Below are 13,277 nucleotides of genomic sequence, written 5' to 3'. Positions count from 1 at the left end.
GAGGGGGCGAGCGAGCCTCGAGCGCGGCGCGGCGAGAGGTGATCTCGGGTGATCTCGGGTGATCTCGGGTGATCTCGGGTAGTCTCGCCTCGAGCGCGGCGCGGCGAGAGGTGGCCACGTGCGCAAAGCGGCGCGCGGCGGGCGACGGCGACGGAGGCAGCCACGGCCAGAACGGCGTCGCGAGCAGCGCGAGAGTCGCGAGCAGCAGCAGCAGCAGCGAGGGCAGGCTGGGCGAGACTAGCGACCACAGCAGCTGGATCGTGCCGGCCGCCGCCGCAGCCATCTCCGCCGCCGGCCAGCGCTCCACCGCGTAGAGACCGGCCGCTTGGAAGGCCGCCCTCAGCCTGCCGCGGGAGAGTACCCGAGATGACCCAAGATCATGGCGTCAGGGTGTGGGCTCAGGGTGTGGGCGCACGGGCTACGAAGACAGCGGACACGGCGGAGTGCGGCGGAGTACAGCGGAGCACGAGCCCTCTCGAGTGCGCGTCGGAAGACCAAACACGTCTGTACTAGGTCCGCTTCTAGAGCCGCTCAGCCTGCCGTTCCCTTCCTCCGCCCGCGACCCGGCCGCAAGCTCGCCGCCCGCCCCGCGGAACCACTCGCTCTCTCGCAGGCTCGGCAGCGTGGTCATCGTCGGCGACGCCACGACCGACAGCGGCGGCCGCCGCGCCGCCCGCCGGGGCGCGACCGCCAGCCAGATTCCGATGGCGAGGAGGGCGGCGGCCTGCGCAGCGGCAAGCGATCTCGGGTCATCTCCCGTCATCTCGGGTCATCTCCCGTCATCTCCCGTCATCTCCCGTCATCTCCCGTCATCTCCGGCCTGCGCGGTGGCAAGCGCCGACGTGGAACCCTCGGCATCGACCTCCGCCTCCGCCTCCGCCGCCGCCTCCGCCGCCGCCTCCGCCTCCGCTGCCGCCTCCGCCTCCGCCTCCGCCTCCGCTGCCGCCTCCGCTGCCGCCTCCGCTGCCCCCACCTCCGCCTCATCTGCCGGCGCGGCAACGGACTCGCCCTCCGACACAGGCGCGATGCCGCGGGCGGCCAAGCCTCGAGACCTCGCAAGTCGCCTCGCAAGTCGCGGCGTCGCCGGCACCTCCTCTGCCCGACGGCGCCTGCAGAAAAAAGAAACGCGTGCCGCGCGCAGGAAAAGGAACTCCGCCCACGCCGCTAGACGGCGCGCCTACAGAAACGAGACGTGCGCGCCTCCGAGACAGAAGGCAGCGATGCGCTTGCTTTGTCGCGAGGGGGCACCCCAGGCCCGCAGAGCCTCCGAATGGACCGGCGGCCGCATGCAAGGCGAAGGCGTCGGCGGCGCGCGGCGGCGGCGGCGGCCTCGGCCCTCCCCGCAGCGCAGGGAGGATCGATATGCCGAGCAGATCTGCGAGTGCGGCTCGCCGGTCGAGCCACGTGCGAGTGGTGGCGTCCGCCGCTGCGCCGCGACGGCACAGAACCGCGCGCCAGCCGCCCGGAGGGGGGACTAGGAGGCCCGCCATGCCGCCCGCGCCCGCACCGCAGCCGTCGGCCGGCGGAAGGGGCGGCGGAAGGGGCGGCGGAAGGGGCGGCGGAAGGGGCGGCGGAAGGGGCGGCGGAAGGGGCGGCGGAAGGGGCGGCGGAAGGGGCGGCGGAAGGGGCGGAAGCGGCGACGCGGCTGGCGAGAGGAGGGGCGGGGAGGGGAGTGGGTGGGGCACGAGCGCCGCGTGGGGGGTATCCGCCGAGCTCTCCTCGCCCGCCTCGCCCGCCTCGACCTCCGCGAACGAGAGGCGCTCCCGAGCCGACCCGGGAGGCGGCGAGGAGGGGGGTGGCCTCGTCGGCGCGGCCGCCTTCGGCAGCGACGAGGGCGGCGGCGGCGCGGGCGGCGGCGTCGGTGGCGAGGGCGGCGGCGGCGGTGCCGGCGGCGGAGGAGGCAGGGCGAGGTGGACTGCGTACCAGGCCAGGAGCCTGCAGCGTGAGTAGCACCAGTGTCGGGGCGGGCGGTCTCGCGCAGCGTACTCGCAACAGCGCGTGAGTACACGGGCTACGAGTACAGTGAGTACAGCGGAGTACGGCCGAATACAGCGGAGTTACAGCTGAAATACGTGCCCTCTTGAGCGCTAGAACGCAAAGGTCCGTATTCAGCTTCTAGGGCCCGGCGCCAGAGGCAGACGTACCCTCGCAGCGGGAGCCGCACACAGCACGTCCGAGGTGCTGCTGTCGTGCGCATCCCGCCGCCGCCGGTGGTTCCAGCGGCAGCGGCGGCGGCGCGGCTGATGGCGGCGGCGGCGGCAGACGGGAGCGTGAGCAGGCAGCCCAGCCCGGCGCACAGCAGAGGCAGCGCCAGCGCGCTCGGGTGCAGCGCGGCCGCCGCCGCCGCAGCGACCAGAGCTGCTCGCGGAGGGCGGGCTCGGGTCACGGGCGGTCCTCGGGTCCACGGCGACCAGAGCTGGCAGGCGCGGCGGAGGGTGGAGAGGAGCTTGCCCGACGCGGCCTCGAGGATGAGGACGGTGCTGCTCGCGAGGAGGACGAGGACGTGGCAGGCAAACAGCTGTGAGTCGAGCGGCTCATGCAGTACGGCCGGGATGACGAGCGCGGTGACGCCGACCAGCACTGCGCCGACCGCGTGCACCGCCGGAGAACTGCGGCTCAGCAGCAGCATCAGGTAGAGGAAGGGAGCCCACGACGCCCGCTGGCTGAAGACGGCCGTCGCAAGGACGCTCTTGAGCATCGTGACGTAGAAGACGGTTGACAGATCATCGCTGGCAGCCGGCAGCGGCGGCGCGGAGGCCAGCTCGAGCGACCGGACGAGGCCTGCGTTGTTGAGTGTCGCCGCGGCGCTGAGGGAGACGGTCCTCATCAGGCGGCTGGGCGCGCTATCGGGCTAGCAACGGCAGCTTGGGCCAGCTGGTCGGCCTGATGGCGTACGCTTGCTCATGTGTTCATGCCGACAGGAAGAAGAAAAATTTTGGCATGTGCCCGGTGCCGGACCCTGTCCTCCTCCCCTATCTCTCGTTTGGGGTGTCTGTTTTCTTTCTTTTTGTGCCGCGTCCCGCGCTGCGAGTTCCTTTAACGAAGAAACTGGACGCATGCTTGGCAAGGGACTTCCCACGCCCGCTCCTCCTCGTGGTGAAACACGCCCGCGCCCGAGCGCCCGAAAAAAGAAATAAAACGGAGAACCCAAGGGAGGGATGGGAGGACGCCCGACAGGGGACAGGAAGGAAAAGAATTTCTACCTTGGCGGCCCGCCATGAAATCTAGCCGTGTGTGCTGGCGTCCGGGTCCCAGCGGGTTTTCACGTAACAAGTACACACACTGTGTGTATCGCGCGCCTTGCGGGGGGGGCGCGGAAAAGAGGAACCTCTTAGCGCCATCGCCACGGTGCTGCATGCAGCGCCGGGCGACGACGGCTGACTGGTGACGCTGTGTTGCCCTTGAGCTAGTCCTTCCCCGGTCGCCTAGCCTCTGCGCTGTCTGGCGAACGCCTGTATGCCATGCGCGCGGACCACACTTGCGTGGATACGTGGCTGGCAGGCTGACCCGTGTGCGGGGTAACCCGTGCACGGGGAAGCTTCACGGGTTCGAGTCGCCAAACATTAAGCAGCGGAGGTGTGCCGAGCCCGAGGGGGACCGGGAGGCGGTAAGCCGTCGTTGCCCGGCGCTGCTTGCAGCACCATGGCGATGACGCTAAGAGGTTCCCCTCTTCCCCCCCCCCCCCCCCCGCAAGGCGCGCGATACACACGCACGACAACATTCTTGCTTGCTCCCTGATCGAGACTGCCGGGGCGCCGTATCCCGTATGGGCCTCGGGGTGCCCGAGAGAGAAGAAGCTTGGACGTGCGGTTTTGTTGCTTGTGTCTGTTGGTTCATGACATGGACCAGCCCTGGGGAGCCTTTGACCGCTCGAGGAGGGTGTTACGGGGCCGTGATGATTTAGCGATCACAGCTGCAGGGGGGCCGTGTCCGTGCGCGCCCCTGTCGCCCCGCGGTCGCCGGGTCGGGCGGGAGAGGGCGTGGACTGCGCGCTTTTTGAGTTCGAGCCGGGGTAGAGACTCCTATTTTCACAAGTTTCGCGTTGAAATTGAGCTGCTGAACAAGTCCCTCTTGTCCCAGGGTGCAGGGAGACGATGGAGCGAGGGGGGAGGGACGACACTGGCCATGTCACCCGGACTCAATGGACAATGCCTTTGTTATGAACCCCCCCAATGACGCACACCAGCGAGGGAGGGCGAGACGATCGAGGGGTCCCGTACCATGCGGAATCGACCCTATCCAGTGCTCAAGTGCGCTTCAAGTAACACGTATAAAACACGCCGTGCCGTGCACATTTGTTTATTGTTTACGGCTTCCGTACTAGACCCTGACCTCTAGAGGGTTGGCGCGGCAGTGTCGAGGGCGCGCGCCTCCGCTGCGAGACTGCGCGCGGCGGCGGCGGCCTCCTCTGGCGAGCGGCACACCACCACCCTGTCGAAGCCCTCCGAGGTGCGCGGAGCCACTATCCACGACGAGATGCGCCGCACTATCTGCTGCAGCTCTCGCGCCGACTTTGAGCCTGAGTCGACGTGCCCCTCGTGCGTGGCGCGGCGGAGCACGCGCCGCCGCGCCACGTGCTCCGGCACGTCGAGAAAGATGGCGACGCGCGAGGCGGGCCTCGCCCCACCCAAGTTGAGCCAGTGCGCACGCTGGTCGGGGTCAAAGTTGCAGCGGTCGATCAGGACGTGGCGCCGCTGCCTCAGCGCCTCGTGCGCGGCACGGATGCACTGCTTGCGCGAGCCAAGGACGTCCTGGGAGATGCGGGACCAGCGCTCACTGCTGCTGCCGCCGCCGTCAGCGCTGCAGCTGTGTGCGAGGAGCAGCTGCTCCGCAAAGGTGCTCTTACCCGCGCCGGGCATACCAACCATGACCACGAGCAAGCCTGGCACAGCCGTCGATTCGGTCGGCAATTCTCCAGATGTCCCGGCTAATTGTCCGCTCTCTCCCTCCACACACGCACACGCGAGGGAGTGTGGAGGTCGCTGCGTGCGCGGTGCCAGGTGGAGCGCCGGAGTGGCAAGTTGCGTCTCGACCTCAGACACGCCGCCGCCGCTGCTGCCGCCGCCGCCGCCGGACTTGGTGGCGGCCTCCTTGGTGGCGGACTCCTCGGCGACGACGGCCTCCTCGGTGGCGGCCTCTCCCCTCCTCCACCGCATATATGCGACCCACCGCCGTCGCCGTCGCCGCCACCCGACTCATACAACTCGTACGACGACGATGACGGCGGCGGCGGCGGGCTGCTGGGCGGCACCGTGATTTTCTTCCTCGTCGTCGCGGTCGGTCTCTACTGCTTGGTGCAAGCACAAGTCGAAAAGTGGCGCCGAACCGGTAAACCTCAACCCACCCGCCCTTCAAGCTTTGACTCCTGCACACCTCAGAGTGTTGCCCTATAGGGCCAAGATGGCGTCGAGATGAACAACCAACCTCGAGATGTTGTATTCGCTCTCGGCGACGATGATGAAGTGAGGGTCATGCGTGCTCGAGACTCAAGGCGCAACGGCGGCGGCTACGTCAGAGAGGGGGGTGTCTCGCACGGCGCCCGCCAGCGGACGGCTCTCTCGTTTGCGCAGCCCGAGGCGGACGCGCTTGGGCGGCGTCCTTGGGCGGCCCGCGCGCAAACGACGACCCGGCGCAGCCGCCGGCACCGAGAGAGCACTCCGGGCAACGCGCGAAAAAAGAAAACAATGCTCCGTGCAACGTGCATCCCCAGGGTCGTGCAAAAAAAGACAACAACGAACAAGCAGGAATCAAAAGGAATGTAACGGGGAAAGAAATCGCGGTCCGCAAAATCCACACGACAGAACGTACCCAGCTACCCCTTACTCCGTCTCGCGCGTGATCGCGAAGCGCAGCACGCACGCCACAAAGTCGCGCGCCGCGATGCCGTTCGTGTTTCCTGCCGAGTCGAGATGGTGCCGCTCGTGGATCTCGTAGAGCGAGAGGACGAGGAGCGCCGCCCGCGCGCGCGCCGCCGCGGGGAAGAGCGAGTGGCTTGCCGGCGACCACGGCGCCGCCGCCCGCCGGATCAGCGCCGCCGCCTCGCCCTCGCCGCCCGCGGCGCGCCGCAAAGGCTTCGGCTCGCCCTCGTGCAGGCTTGCGCCGCTGCGCAGGAGGGAGAGAGCGCGGGCGGCGGTGAGGGTCTCAAGGTGCGCGAGCGGCGTCCAGCCGCGGCTGGCGACCAGCCAGGCGGCGAGGTCGGCGTGGCCTTTGCGGTTTGCGATCTCCTCGGGCGTGCCGAAGGGAGTAGCGGCGCGGGAGGCGCCGTAGGAGGAGAGAAGCTTGGCGACCTCGAGGTGGCCGTTGCGGCACGCGACGAGCAGCGGCTTGGCGCCATTCTGCTTGGCTTGGTTGATCGCTGCGCCAGCCTCGAGGAGCAGCCGAACGCACCCGAGCTGGCCGTTCTGGCACGCAACGAACAGCGGCGTGGCGCCGTCCTGCGTGGCTTGGTCCATCGCCGCGCCGGCCTCGAGAAGCAGCTCGGCGCACTCGAGCTGGCCCTCCTGGCACGCAGCGTACAGCGGCGTCAAGCCGCTAGAATCTGCTTGGTTCACCGCAGCGCCAGCGGTGATCATCAGCCGAACGCAGTCGATCTTGCCCTCCTGGCTCGCAGCACTCAGCGGTGTGACGCCTTCAGCATCAGCTTGGTCGATCGCCGCGCCAGCCTCAAGGAGCAGCCGGGAGCACTCGACGTGGCCCTCCTGGCACGCAATGAGCAGCGGCGTGACGCCTTCCTCATCGGCTTGGTCGACCGCCGCACCGGCCTCGAGAAGCAGCCGGGCGATGTCGAGGTGGCCCTGCCAGCACGCCATGCACAGCGGCGTGGCACCGTCGTTCATCGCTTGGTCGACCGCTGCGCTGGCCTCGAGAAGCAGCCGGGCGCACTCGAGGTGGCCTTCCGAGCACGCGATGAGCAGCGCCGACGCGCCGCCGCTGCTACCACCGCCGCCGCCCGTCGTCGCCCCGACGCTCGCGCCGGCCTCGAGCAGCCGCCGCACCGCCTCGGCCTGCCCGTGCCGAGCGGCCCAGGTGAGCAGCGTGTCCTGCTTCTCGGTGTCGAGCCGCGCGTTGAGACTGCCGCGCGTCCGCCGGCCGGAGAGGTGGGCGCGCAGCGAGGCGAGGTCGGCGGCGGCGATGTCGGCGAGCAGCGTGGCGGGCGGGGTCGCGGCGGGCGCCATCACCAGACGCGGCGGCTACGTCAGAGAGGGCGGTGTCTCGCACGGCGCCCGCCAGCGGACGGCTCTCTCGTTTGTGCACGGGCGTCGAGGCGGCCTCGCGCTCAGGCGGCGTCCTTTGGCGGCCCGCGCGCCGACGACGACCCGGCGCAGCCGCCGGCGCAGCCGCTGAGGTCTGGGGCGGGGGCTCGAGAGCGCCTGCCCCAAGCGCCGAACTTGCCCCCCCAGCCTGGCGCGCGAAAAAAGAAAAAGTGCGGGCTCAAACGGTTGACACGAGTAGGGGTATTCAAAAGTATAAGAACAGCGGGAAGGAGTGAATCGAGTCCAAGGACACATCCCTATGGAACAAGCTACAAGGCATCTCGACTACATCGGGACAGTACCATCTCTCTCTCTCCCAACTGTGGGACATCTCTTCTGTTTTGTTGTTGCATCTCTTCTAGTAGGTATACACGAGTAGGGGTATTCACACTCCCAACTCCCCCATGCGTTCCTTAGATCCTTCTCTCTCCCGAGTGGCTTTTGACCTGAGCTGTAGGGATTCCTGTAGGTAGAGGAGTAGGACTTAGTTAGGGCCACCCCCAAAGTGTATGCATGGATGTCGCGTGCGCTTTTCATCGCCCGCCGCGAAACGCGCGGTGTGGGGTTGCAGAGACGAAATCTGACTACTGACAAGCGGTCGCGGACGCCACCGTTTTGACGCGGTTGACGCGCCGGATCGACATGCTGCTGCTGCTGGCCTGCACGCCCGCCGCCGGGTCCAAGGGTGGCGCCACCCGCTTCCCTGGCAAAACCACCTCCTGGCGGCATGCGGACGCGGCGGCGAGGATGTGGGCCGAGTCGGGAGACCATCGTTTCAGCTTTTCTGAGCTGGGCGACTCCCCTCAAGGCGCCTGGACTCTCTGGGGGGAGGCGGGGGCCCCCGGAGGCACCGTGCGCCGCGCAGCAGTGGAAACGGGGCTCCGGCTCTATTAGTCTCTATTAGCACCGACTTTCCGAATGATTACGGTTGATTAGAGGGCAGATTTGGAGAGATCTCGAGGAGTACATACAGATAGACCCTCCAATCATAAGAAAACTCTAACCTGATTGGTGGTACTGACCGCCGACAGATCACTCCAGGCAGCAGACAGGCCGACGTCTGCACACGGCCGGCTGGGCGAGAGGCTTGACACGATCCGACCCTGCGACCCTGACGCTGCTGCTCTAGCTATCAGACATGCGCTGCTGACTGCTGCCACAATGTGCGACCGGTGCTGACCCACTTGGCGGCCTTCCCGGTCAGTGGTGAGGCGCAGTTCAGAGCTGTCGATGGCACGATGCCGCACTGGTCCCACAATCATCGGTGACACGAGACCACCACGTTTGCCGGTCCAAGAGAGAGGCACCGGCGCTGTCCTGAGAAGGTGCATGGTCCCTCTTGACTGCCCATGCGCGCGAGGCTGTGTAGGCATAGCCTCGAGAGTGCCAGCAGCCAATCCGAGGCAGTTTGTGACGCGCATTGCGTCAGAAGCGTGCACGCGCTGGAAGGACACCTTCCTACTGGCCGTACGATCAGGTCGTCACTGACTGCCGAAGACTAAGGCCGCGAGCTATGCAGGCGGTCAGTTGAGCAGCATGGCACGGTCAGCAGCGCCGAAAGGATGTCGCAAGGCGTGATAGCTGATAGCATGGCCGCAAGACCGCCGAATGCTCATGAAAACAAGAAAAATCGCTTTAAAAAAACAAAAAATCGGCGCCTGCGGCGGGCTGGGGGACCCCATCTCCCCCCCGCATGGGTACCCCCTAGGGCCCTCGCCTCCCCCCAGTGCCCAGAGCCTGGACTGCCGCGGCAACGCGCGAAAAAAGAAAACACCGCGGTCCGCGTGCATCCTCAGGGTCGTGCAAAAAAAGACAACAACGAACAAGCAGGAATCAAAAGGAATGTAACGGGAAAAGAAATCGCGGTCCGCAAAATCCACACGACAGAACGTACCCAGCTACCCCTTACTCCGTCTCGCGCGTGATCGCGAAGCGCAGCACGCACGCCACAAAGTCGCGCGCCGCGATGCCGTTCGTGTTTCCTGCCGAGTCGAGATGGTGCCGCTCGTGGATCTCGTAGAGCGAGACGACCAGGAGCGCCGCCCGCGCGCGCGCCGCCGCGGGGAAGAGCGAGTGGCTTGCCGGCGACCACGGCGCCGCCGCCCGCCGGATCAGCGCCGCCGCCTCGCCTTCGCCGCCCGCGGCGCGCTGCAGCGGCGTCGGCTCGCCCTCGTGCAGGCTTGCGCCGCTGCGCAGGAGGGAGAGAGCGCGGGCGGCGGTGAGGGTCTCAAGGTGCGCGAGCGGCGTCCAGCCGCGGCTGGCGACCAGCCAGGCGGCGAGGTCGGCGTGGCCTTTGCGGTTTGCGATCTCCTCGGGCGTGCCAAGGGGCGTAGCGGCGCGGGAGGCGCCGTAGGAGGAGAGGAGCTTGGCGACCTCGAGGTGGCCTTGGTGGCACGCGATGAGCAGCGGCGTGGTGCCACTGTTGCTGGCTTGGATGACCGAAGCGCCGGCCTCGAGGAGCAGCCGGGCGATGTCGAGGTGGCCAAAGAGGCACGCGGCGAACAGAGGTGTGGCGCCATGGGTCGTGGCTTGTTCGACCGCCGCGCCAGCCTCGAGGAGCAACAGGGCGCACTCGAGGTGGCCCTTCTCGCACGCGATGTACAGCGGCGTGGCGCCACTGTTGCTGGCTTGGTCCATCGCCGCGCCCGCCTCGAGGAGCAGCTGGGCGCACTCGACGTGGCCCTTCTGGCACGCCATGAACAGCGGCGTGACGCCATCGTCACGGGCTTGGTCGACTGCCGCGTTGACCTCGAGAAGCAGCCTGGCGATCTCGACGCGGCCCTCCTGGCACGCGACGAGCAGCGGCGTGGCGCCTCTGGCGTTGGCTTGGTTGACCGCTGCGCCAGCCTCGAGGAGCAGCCGGGCGACCTCGGGGTGGTTGTTCTGGCACGCGATGAGCAGCGCCGACGCGCCGCCGCTGCTACCACCGCCGCCGCCCGTCGTCGCCCCGACGCTCGCGCCGGCCTCGAGCAGCAGCCGCACCGCCTCGGCCTGCCCGTGACGAGCGGCCCAGGTGAGCAGCGTGTCCTGCTTCTCCGTGTCGAGCCGCGCGTTGAGACTGCCGCGCGTCCGCCGGCCGGAGAGGTGGGCGTGCAGCGAGGCGAGGTCGGCGGCGGCGATGTCGGCGAGCAGCGTGGCGGGCGGGGTCGCGGCGGGCGCCATCACCGAGTCGAGACGCGGCGGCTACGTCAGAGAGGGCGGTGTCTCGCACGGCGCCCGCCAGCGGACGGCTCTCTCGCGGTGCACGGGCGTCGAGGCGGCCTCGCGCTCAGGCGGCGTCCTTTGGCGGCCCGCGCGCCGACGACGACCCGGCGCAGCCGCCGGCGCAGCCGCTGAGGTCTGGGGCGGGGGCTCGAGAGCGCCTGCCCCAAGCGCCGAACTGGCGCGCGAAAAAAGAAAACGGATGTTCGCTGACCACAGAAACAAGAGTAACAACAGTAACAAACAGTAACAGCTTGGGCTGGGAGAAAACTTGAACAACCATGCAACAACGTTGAGGATTTCAGCCAACAAAAGTGCAACTGTGAGGCTCCTGCTCCCACCTGTTCACGCACTTTAATAGTGGACAGTATTGGCCCACGATAGGGTGCCCACAGGACCCAAAAAAAGAAAGGAAAAAAGAAATGGGGCACTCCCGATCGCAGCACTTCATGTTGGATAGTCGAGATATTGAGAGTGTGACTAGGAGGGCGGGACGCTGGGGATTCTCAAAGGTATACCCTTGGAATGGCCGGATCCAGCCTTAAAAGTACGAGATCGCGCGCGCTTCGCGCACAGCACCGCCTGTTCTCCGCGGCTGTGTGACGACGCGTGCCGTGTGCCAGCAGAGTTGGGCGCGCGCGGCGCGACGGCGCCCGCGAGGGAAGGCGCGGGTGCAGCGGCCGCCGGCGGCCGTACCGCTCGCCAGCCAGCGCAGCAGCGGCCAGCGCAGCGGCCGCCGGCGCAGCAGCCAGAGCAGCCGGTGCGCGCCTTGCGAGGCGAGTACTGCCGCCCGGCAGCCTTGAGGCGGCCGGGCGGCAGTACTCGTTCGAACTTTGCGAGCCGTGCGCGCGCCGAGGCGCCCGTGGCGCGCGCCCGCCCGGCTGCCAGTAGGAGGCGGCGCAATATGGCCTATAGTACAGCCCTTAGGAGGAGGAAGAGGCTGGCTGGCAGTGCTGTATGCCGCCGAGGGGCAGTTTTGGGGTGCTGTCCCCATCCCACGGGGCTGCAGAAGGCGTCCGCAGCCGGGACAACCCGCCCCCCCAGCCGAGGCCGGTCGAAGCCCACTTGCAAGCAGCCATGAGGAGTCCTCTTGGTGCTCCTGGCGGCCGTTGGAATGGCGAGCGCGCGCCGATGGGGGGGGGGGGGGTCTTGCTTGCTCCACACCGAGCGCCATCGGTCCGGACCGGTGCTTGCACCGAGGGGTGGCTTGCACAAGGTCTGAGCCGCGGGCGCTCGGCGCCAAGTGCAGTGTCACGCTCGCACGCGAAGGGGACACAATGGGAAACCCTCGTTTCCTATGTACTCGGTCCCCCAACGGAAGAGGCCTCGCTCCTATTGGAACAATCCAACATCAGATTTGCCTCGTGCGTCCCTTTTTGAGCCGAAAAGCTATTTTCTTTTGGGTCCTGTGGGCACCCTACCCACGAGAACCTCCCTCTCGGCCTACCAGCAACAATATGCGAAAAACAATTTTATCGCCGAAATCGCGAGGAGAGGGCGCGAGAGAGGAGGGTGGTGTTTAGAAACACCGGGGATTGGGTGGTGGCCGGTTGTTTAGCCGCCGAAGCCGTAGAGCGTGCGGCCCTGGCGCTTGAGCGCGTAGACGACGTCCATGGCGGTGACGGTCTTGCGGCGCGCGTGCTCGGTGTAGGTGACCGCGTCGCGGATCACGTTCTCGAGGAACACCTTGAGGACGCCGCGCGTCTCCTCGTAGATGAGGCCCGAGATGCGCTTGACGCCGCCGCGGCGCGCGAGGCGGCGGATGGCGGGCTTGGTGATGCCCTGGATGTTGTCGCGCAGCACCTTGCGGTGGCGCTTCGCGCCGCCCTTGCCGAGTCCCTTGCCGCCCTTTCCGCGTCCAGACATGTCTGCTTGTGTTGGTTGTGTGGTGGTGCCCCTCTCTCGCCGCCGGAGGGCCACTTTCCCTGCGATTCGAGTGCGGGTGAAGGGCAAACCCCTGCAGCGGCGCGCTGCAAGCCGCCCCGAGGGACCTCGCGCCCACTCGCCCGCCCGCGCAGCATGGCCGCCGTCGCCGCCCTCCTCGTCCGCCCGCCCGGCGGCCTCGCCTTCGCCGACGGACGCGCGCCGCTCGTCGCGCCCTCTGGTTCGGATCGTGCAGCCGCAGGGCTCGCCGACTCGTCGCCGCAAGCGCAGAGCCGTGGCACTGCAAGCGTGCACCGTGCTTTGCGTTCTGATTGGCGTACAGGCGGGCAATCAGGTGTCCGGTCACCCCCCATACTCGCATCTTGCCGAATGTCACTTTCACATATCCCGTGAGCCGCTCTCGCTCAACTGCGCCCTTCTCTTTCGCCATTGCGCCCACCTTGTGTCCACGATCTGATGCGCCGCCTCCGAATACTCACGAGTCCCCTCGTCCGCCGCCGCAGGAGCGACGACCTCGAGCGGAGCGGCTCTAGCTCTCCCACAACGCCTCGAGACCCCCACACATCCTCCTCCCGTCGACCGCCTGCGCCCTCTCTCACTGCCCAAACGGCGGCGGAGGGACGGAGGCGGCGTCGCCGCGCCGCCTCCGCTGGCGTGCCGGTCCGGCGCCGTGTGGATGAGCGATCCGTCGGCCGAGCTGCCGCGGGCACCCGAGGTAAGATCATCACGACACGACACTTCTAGACCATCTCTCCAGCACGCATCTGCCGGCACCCATTCTCCCGCCTCTCGCGGCCCTTTGCAACGGCCCACGTTTGCACCCTCCCGCCCGGCCACGCCGCAATTCAACTTCTTCATGTGGCAAGGCAAAAAAACTCCTGCCACCGGTGCTGCCAGCAAGAATATAGTCATACAGGTTTATACTTCCGCCTTCCTTTG

At 67.6% G+C, this 13,277-nt stretch overlaps 3 protein-coding genes across 3 annotated transcripts in view; all 3 read right to left on the bottom strand.

The window, feature by feature from the left end:
- The window catches only part of EMIHUDRAFT_461199 (hypothetical protein), a gene marked incomplete at both ends in the record, with an annotated part of 13,659 nt that extends 10,832 nt beyond the window's left edge, over nucleotides 1-2,827 (bottom strand). Inside the window, 5 exons of the mRNA XM_005775393.1 lie at nucleotides 165-344; nucleotides 564-724; nucleotides 863-984; nucleotides 1,508-1,935; nucleotides 2,145-2,827. Coding sequence (XP_005775450.1) covers nucleotides 165-344; nucleotides 564-724; nucleotides 863-984; nucleotides 1,508-1,935; nucleotides 2,145-2,827 — 1,574 coding nt within the window. The remainder of the gene's footprint in view (nucleotides 1-164; nucleotides 345-563; nucleotides 725-862; nucleotides 985-1,507; nucleotides 1,936-2,144) is intronic.
- Nucleotides 2,828-4,320: 1,493 nt separating this feature from the next.
- EMIHUDRAFT_432126 (hypothetical protein) lies at nucleotides 4,321-5,003 on the bottom strand. The gene has a single exon (XM_005775392.1). It carries the CDS (start codon nucleotides 4,866-4,868, stop codon nucleotides 4,335-4,337), a length of 534 nt encoding a protein of 177 aa, XP_005775449.1. The 5' UTR covers nucleotides 4,869-5,003; the 3' UTR covers nucleotides 4,321-4,334.
- A 7,005-nt stretch (nucleotides 5,004-12,008) lies between these two features.
- Nucleotides 12,009-12,320, bottom strand: EMIHUDRAFT_195533 (putative histone H4; the record flags this gene model as incomplete). The annotated part of the gene is made up of 1 exon (XM_005775391.1): nucleotides 12,009-12,320. The coding sequence occupies one exon, from the start codon at nucleotides 12,318-12,320 to the stop codon at nucleotides 12,009-12,011; it is 312 nt and encodes a 103-aa protein (XP_005775448.1).
- Between the last annotated feature and the right edge of the window lie 957 nt (nucleotides 12,321-13,277).

This window comes from Emiliania huxleyi, assembly GCF_000372725.1.
Source record: "Emiliania huxleyi CCMP1516 unplaced genomic scaffold EMIHUscaffold_3, whole genome shotgun sequence".
NCBI lineage: Eukaryota > Haptophyta > Isochrysidales > Noelaerhabdaceae > Emiliania > Emiliania huxleyi.
Note: the sequence above shows the minus strand (reverse complement) of the source record. Positions and strands in the feature narration are given on the sequence as shown.